Source organism: Chiloscyllium plagiosum, chromosome 22 (assembly GCF_004010195.1).
Source record: "Chiloscyllium plagiosum isolate BGI_BamShark_2017 chromosome 22, ASM401019v2, whole genome shotgun sequence".
In the NCBI taxonomy this organism is placed as follows: Eukaryota; Metazoa; Chordata; class Chondrichthyes; order Orectolobiformes; family Hemiscylliidae; genus Chiloscyllium; species Chiloscyllium plagiosum.
In genome coordinates this window covers 53,435,077-53,442,870 of record NC_057731.1, presented here as the reverse complement: position 1 = coordinate 53,442,870, position 7,794 = coordinate 53,435,077, and the positions used below count along the sequence as shown (strand labels likewise).

At 42.8% G+C, this 7,794-nt stretch overlaps 1 protein-coding gene across 1 annotated transcript in view; it reads left to right on the top strand.

The window, feature by feature from the left end:
• pdzd7a (PDZ domain containing 7a) overlaps window positions 1-7,794 on the top strand; it is a 110,676-nt gene that overhangs the window by 17,177 nt on the left and 85,705 nt on the right. The window contains exons 3-5 of the mRNA XM_043713079.1: window positions 4,796-4,945; window positions 5,224-5,398; window positions 6,781-6,954. Coding sequence (XP_043569014.1) covers window positions 4,796-4,945; window positions 5,224-5,398; window positions 6,781-6,954 — 499 coding nt within the window. The remainder of the gene's footprint in view (window positions 1-4,795; window positions 4,946-5,223; window positions 5,399-6,780; window positions 6,955-7,794) is intronic.

Genomic DNA, 7,794 nt, shown 5'->3' with positions numbered 1-7,794 from the left:
TGCACTTGCGGTTGCAGGGGAAGGTGCCGGGAGTGGAGGTTGGGTTGGTGGGGGGTGTGGACCTGACGAGGGAGTCGTGGAGGGAGTAGTCTCTCCTGAATGCTGATGGTGGGGAGACGGAAATATATCTCTGGTGGTGGGGTCTGTCTGGAGGTGGCAGAAATGACAGAGGATGATACGATGTATCTGGAGGTTGGTGGGGTGGAAGGTGAGGACCAGTGGGGTTCTGTCCTTGGCGATTGGAGGGACGGGGTTCAAGGGCGGAGGTACGGGAAGTGGAGGAGATGCGGTGGAAAGCGTCGTCGACCACATCGGAGGGGAAATTACGGTCTTCGTCGACCACGTCGGAGGGGAAATTGACGCATCTGCTCCCAGGAGGACCATCCACTGCATCTGCTCCCTGGAGGACCATCCGCCACATCTGCACCCAGGAGGACCAATTCCACCGCATCTGTTCCCAGGAGGACCAATTCCACTACCGACCTCCGCCTCTGGCGCATCTGCTCCCAGGAGGACCAATTCCATGACCGAAGCTACGTAGATTACACTTCCTCCCACCCTTCCCCCTGTAAAAACACCGTCCCATATTCCCAATCCACCGCCTCCGCCGCATCTGCTCCCAGGAGGACCAATTCCACTACCGAACAACTCAAATTGCCTCCTTCTTGAAAGATCGCAATTTCCACTCCGACATGGTCGACGACGCTTTCCACCCATCTCCTCCATTTCCCACACCTCCGCCCTTGAACCCCGCCTCTCCAATCGCCACCAGGACAGAACCCCACTGGTCCTCACCACAGAACCCCACTGGTCCTCACCTTCCACCCCACCAACATCTAGATACATCATATCATCCTTCGTCATTCCCGCCACCTCCAGACAGACCCCACCACCAAGGATATATTTCCCTCTCCACCCCTATCAGCATTCAGGAGAGACCACTCCCTCTGTGACTCCCTCGTCAGGTCCACACTCCCCACCAACCCAACCTCCACTCCCGGCACCTTCCCCCGCAACTGCAAGAAGTGCAAAACTTGCGCCCACACCCCCCTCCTCATCTCCCTCCAAGGCCCCAATGGACCCAACCTCCCCGTGGCTGAACACTTTAGCTCCCTCTCCCATGTCCTTTGCCTCCTCCATTGCCAGACCCTGGCCACACGACGCCTGGAGAAAGAGCGCCTCATCTTCCGCCTATGAACCCTCCAACCACCCGGGATGAATGTAGATTTCTCCAGCTTCCTCATTCCCCTTCCCCCCACCTTATCTCAGTTCCAACCCTCTGATTTATCTTAGCCTGCTTGGCACACCAGCCTCATTCCTGAAGAAGGGCTTATGCCCGAAATGTCGATTCTCCTGCTCCTCAGATGCTGCCTGGTCTGCTGTGTTTTTCCAGCACCACATTTTTCAAGAAAGCTTTCACTGCCAATGGTGGCTGCCATTCAGCACTTAGTGCTCAGATTTCTGCCCAGCGTTGGGGAAGAAGTTCTGCCTGAGAGCTGTTGACTAATCGGGAGCATGGCTATTTCAGCTGACAATTAAGAGCCATTCACATTGTTATGGGCCCAAGGTTCCATATTGGCAGAGCAGGTAAGTGTGTCACATTTCCTTCCCCAAAGGGCATAAGTATACAGTGGTATAAGTATGACAATTATCATGATCATCATTACTGACAGGAGCTTGTACTCCAGATTTATTAATTGAATTTGAATTCCAGTAGCTATTAAGGTGAGATTTGAACCCATGACCCCAGAGTAATAGCTTTTGGATTCTAGATCACAAGCGTAGTGACAAAATGGAAAGAAATTCTTCAATCCAACTTGTCCATGCCAACCAGATATCTGAAATTAATCCAGTCCCATTTGGCCCATATCCCTCTAAACTCTTCCCATTCATATATCTAATCAGACGCCTTTTAAATGTTGTAATTGTACCAGTCTCCACCACATCCTCTGGCAGTTCATTCCACACACCCACCACCCTTTGTGTGAAAACGTTGCCTCTTATGTCCCTTTTAAATCTTTCTCCTACACCTTAAACCTATGTCTATTAGTTCTAAACTCCCCTACCCTGGAGAAAATACCTTGTCTATTCAACCCATCCATGCCCCTCATGATGTTATAAACGTCTGTAATACCACCCGTCAGCCTCCAACAGTCAAGGAAAAATAGCCCCAGCCTATTCAGCCTCTCCCTTTAGCTGAAACCCTTCAACCTTTGCAACATCATTATACAGTATATCTTTTCTGAACTCTTTCAATTTTCCCAGGAATGAAAGGCTTAACATATGAGGAATGTTTGAGGATTCTGGGACTATCCTCGATGGAGTTTAGAAGTATGAGAGGGGATCTGATTGAAATTTCAAGAATACTGAATGGCCTAGACAGAGTGGAAGTTGGGAAGATGTTTCCATTGGTAGGAGAGATGAGGACCTGAGGGGACATCCTTAGAGTAAGGGGAAGACTGTTTAAAATAGATTAGATTTCCTACAGCGTGGAAACAGGCCCTTCAGCCCAAACAAACCTCCAAAGAGTAGACCCATTTCCCTCTGACTAAAGCACCTAACACTATGGGCAATTTACCATGGCCAATTCACCTGATCTGCACATCTTTGGACTGTGGGAGGAAACTCACGCAGACACAGGGAGAATGTGTAAACTCCACACAGACAGTTGTCCGAGACTGGAATCAAACCTGGGACCCTGGTGCTGTGAGGCAGCAGTGCTAACCACTGAGCCACCATGCCACTTTAATAGAGATAAGGAGAAACTTCTTCAGCCAGAGAGTGGCTGAATTGCCACAGAACGCTGTGGAGGCCAGGTCATTGAATATATTTAAAACAGAGATAGCTATATTCTTGATTGCCAAGGAGATCAAAGGTTATGGGGAAAGAGCGGGTCAAACCTATCAACCATGACTGAATAGCGGACCAGACTCAATGGGCTGAAGGGCCTAATTTCTGCTGCTATGTCTTATGTTTTAACATCTTTCCTATAGTAGGGAGACCAGAATTGAATGCAATATTTCAAAAGTTGCCTAATCAGTCCTGTACAGCCACAACAGGACCTCACAACTCCTTTACTCAATGCACTGACCAGTAAAGGCAAACGTGCCACTAAAGAAGGATTACACTTGATACGCCGACTTCCACACCTCCTGATGCTGCCTGGCTTGCTGTGTTCTTCCAGCCCCCTGCTTGTCTACCTTGGATTCCAGTATCTGCAGTTTTTTTTTCCTCTTCTTCACTACCCTGTCGACCTGCGACTCCACTTTCAAGGAACTATGAACCTGCACTCCAACGTCTCTTTGTTCAGCAACACTTCCCCAGGACATTGCCATTAAGTGTCTAGGTCTTGCCTTGATCTGCCCTACCAAAATGTAGCACCTCATTTATCTAGATTGGATTCCATCTGCCACTCCTCAGCCCATTGACACTTCTGATCAATGACCCATTGTATGCTGAAACAACCTTCTTGGCTGTCCACTGCACCACCAATTTTGGTGTCATTTGCAAACCTACTAACACTTTCTCCTATATTCACATCCAAATCATTCATATAAATGACAAAATACAGTAGACCCAGCACTGATCTTTGTAGCATGCCACTGGTCACAGGCCTCTGGTCTCACCTTAAACTGTCACAGATTGGTGGGGTGGGGAGGGTTGTCGTTCCTTAATTAAGAAAGAAGGAAGACTTACTTGAAGTGCCATTGTGGAAGCTTACATATCAGAACAAATATGGCAGAAAAACCAATGTGGAAGAATGGAGTTACTTACATGATACAGGATATGAGGAAATGTAGTCAACGTAACTGTGGAAGTTGGTGGACTCATTTGAATGTTAGTAGACTATTTTAATTCACCAATTTGCTATTCTGCTTACAGATGGCAAATCTCCTGTGTTAGATGGAAGGTTGCCATGCAAAAGGGACAAGATCATAGTGAGGTATAAGAAATTTTACAGTCCATTGTGTCTGCGTGGTCATCAAGTATTCATCTATTCTCATCCCATTGTCCAGCACTTGGCCTGGAGCCTTGTGGTGTTTCAGATGTACATCTAAATAGTTCTTAAATGTCTTGAAGGTTCCTGTCTCTATCTTCCTGCTCTTTACATTAAAACTGTTTCCCCTTGTGAGTACCTGAGAAGTAGAGCAAGGTGTCACAGAGGGAATAGTCCCCTCATAATACCGGAAGGTTGGGGGGGAGAAAGGAAGATAGGTTTGGTGGTGGCATCATGCTGGAGGTTGTGGAAATGACTTGTCGAATATAGAGACCAGTGGGGTGGAACACACAAAACAAGGGGAACCCTATCGTGGTTTTCAGAGGGACAGTAAGGCATAAAAGCAGAAGTGTGGAAAATGTGGCAGACACAGTTGATTCCCTCAGTCAGCCTAAAGTTTATGCTCAGGTCTTGGGATGTGGCTGGAGCTCACAATCTTCTGACACAATTGCGATACAATTCAAAAAATAAGCTGAGCTGGGCACTTTGGCAATTAAATTAATATTCAAGTTTGGAGCATCTCTCTTGCTGATTTGAAGGACATTATACCATGATTTCAGAATTTCAATCTAATCACTATCCGTGCACTCGTTCACAGCAGGAATATAAAGTAGCTTTCCCTGCTTTTAAGTTAATGTAAGAACTGTAAGAGAGGTTAATTCATTACAGCTTTTTCTCATTTTGATTTCTTCTCACTCACTTCAGAGAGGTACCTGACCTTCAGCTGTTATCTTGAGATTCAAATAGAGATCAAATTAATGCAATGAAACATATTGAGTTCTGCTAATATTTCCCCAGCTGGTACTGAAGAATACAATTCAGCTGAGGCGATCCACACCATCACAGTGGGGAAAAGTCTTGATGGGAAGTTGGGATTCAGTGTCCGTGGGGGTTCTGAACATGGTCTTGGAATATTTGTGAGCAGAATAGAAAAAGGAAGTGCAGCTGGTAAGTCATGACTTTAATATATTTAAACAAGAATTCTGAACTTATTTTCCATTAATTTAAATGTATTTTTGGCTTGAAACTGAAGGACAAAAGTTGTACATTGTACATCTTGTCCTTTAAAAATATTACCATTCCTTTATCTCATCCTTCTTTCCAACATCTGCTTGTATCTGAAAGAGAGAACTTGATGTTATAAGCAAATATTATAATACAATTACGAGCAGTGAAACTTTCACAGGTTATCAATTATTTTATTTTTGCTTTGTTTATCTGCTTAGAGCAAAGTGGGCTCTGCGTAGGTGATAAAATTATGGAAGTTAATGGAATTAGTTTAGAGAATATCACCATGGGAAGTGCTGTCACTGTGCTCACTGGAAGCCATCACCTACATTTGGTAATAAGACGCTTGGGGAAAGTTCCAGGGATCAAGTTTTCTCGAGAACTGACCACATGGTAAGTAAGTAGCGTGGATGAATAACAGAAAGTTAAAAACTTTTTTTTAATGGTGCTTTGAGCTTGAACATTTGTGACTGACACTTTTGGAGTACTTAGAGCAAATTCTAGCACAATTGGAAATTTTAATATGTTAAAGGTGGAAGAGGCAGATATCATATGATGTATACTTGATGCTGTCACTTGAATTCTAAAAGGTCCTATGGTCAAATTTCTCTTGCTGTTATGATCTAAGCTGATATTACTACTGGACTAGTCAGATCCCAGACTGATTGATATGGCTTGATAGATTATAGTTTGTTTCCTTTCAGTTAACATGGTGGTCTTTCACTGAAACACAAGTGCATAATACTGAGATTTGGTTTTAGCAACAAAATAGAAGTTTATTAATCCAAAGAAATGAGGATGGAATAGAACAAACCAAGCTGTTTGCATATAACACCATTTGTAAGATTTCAACACACATAACAAATTAAAATCCAATCAATCAGAATGCCATCACTTTAAAGTACTTAAACACCAAAAAGAATTCCCTTCTCTATCATATCTATAAGTTTGACTTGAATGTTTCTTCCAATTCTCAGTTTTAAGAATTTAATAGCCTTTTCCTTGATTATTCACACAGCTGAGCTTAATCTTTCTTACCTTCAAATAACCCCTTCAGGTTTCTAACCAAACAACTCCGGTCTTGAATTTTCAAACTAAATCCTTGCACTGTGGTAATCTATTTCCTAATTGTACTGAACTCACTCCTTTCTCCAGGGAAAAATGTTGTTGCATCAAACTTCAGACAGGCCTTCTGGGAATGTCACAAAAATAAAAAATATAATTTTTTCATTCTCCTAAACCAAAGGCAAGCAGCAGCAGAAACAGAAATTGCTGGTAGAGAAACTCAGCAGGTCTGGTAGTATCTGTGGAGAGAAAGCAGAGTTAACATTTTGGATCCAGTGATCCTTCTTTAGAACAAAGATTGTGTTAGCATTAGCCCTCATACTGGCTACAATGACACATAGGGCTGACGATGATTTACTTCTCAGATACAGAGGCAAAGATTGGCCTGGACTGAGAGCACCCTGACCGTGGCCAAGCCGCTGGATTGATCTAAGAGGCTGCCCTTGACTTACTGTGTTGGCATCTCCTGAGTGTGGACTTGTTGGGTCAAAGGGCCTGTTTCCACACTGGAGGAATTCTATGGATAAAAAGGAATTCTATACATCCTGTGAACAAACTTTAAAAAGGTTGCACCAGATATCTCTTTCTGTGGTGTAATTTTGCATAAAATTGGTGTCATATCCAAATATTTCAATGTATTTACTGCATATGAAATTATGTTAATGCATCATTGCCCATGTATATCTAAAAATTCTGCTTTCTTCCATTAGGGTTGATACTGTAACAAGAAGAATAATAGCAGAAAAAAATCAAATATCTGCAGACAGTGTATCTGAGGATGGAGCCAGGAGAATCATCCATCTTTACACTAGTTCAGATGATGTGTGTCTTGGTTTTAATATCAGAGGTGGAAAGGAATTTGGTTTGGGAATATATGTGTCCAGGTAAGGTCCAAGTTTCTATTGACAGCATAGATTCAAAATTAATCAGCATGGTAATCTTGCTGGGTATTGAAGTGTGACGAGTGAAGTCTCATGGTCCTTATTCTTTATTTTGAAAGAACGAACACCTAGCTGATAAATTGCGAAGGGTCATGATATTGAGATATATCGTGATCTATGCCTTTTTTTTGTTGCATAAAAAATCCATTTTTAAACTTTTTGATGCCTGTTTTAAAATAATGCAAGAAATAATTTACACAACCACATATAACTTTCAACAGAATAATGTATTGTTGGAAATATACCCTTATGTGCTTTCAAGAGGTCAACTGTGCAAAAAATCAACAGAGCGATAGATAAGCAAATAGTAAACTAATTTCAAAAAGGCTTTTCAGTGAGGCCAACAAAAATATTTGCAGGTTCTAATTAATCATGTTGAAAATATGTACATAGACTTCTTGTGAAGAGGGAAATGCTGTAAATCTGGTCATGCAAATGACTGCACAAAATTAGAACAACATGGGACTGTTTGCAATGAAATTTGCTTGTCACAAAGAGTACTTTTATATTTCAACACAATTTCATATTTTTTCAGAGGATGAGCATCATTTTGCTTTGATATTTGAATGTAAATAAATAATAGTGCTTTTTTCTTCAATGTTACACAGAGATTAAATTGATTGACAGCCTAAGTCTACAATAGAGTCAAGATTAGAGTGGTGCTGGAAAAGCATAGCAGGTCAGGCAGCATCCGAAGAGCAGGAAAATCGACACTTTGGGCAAAAGCCATTCATCAGAAATGAGGCTGGGAGCCTTGGGGGTGGAGAGATAAATGGGAGATGG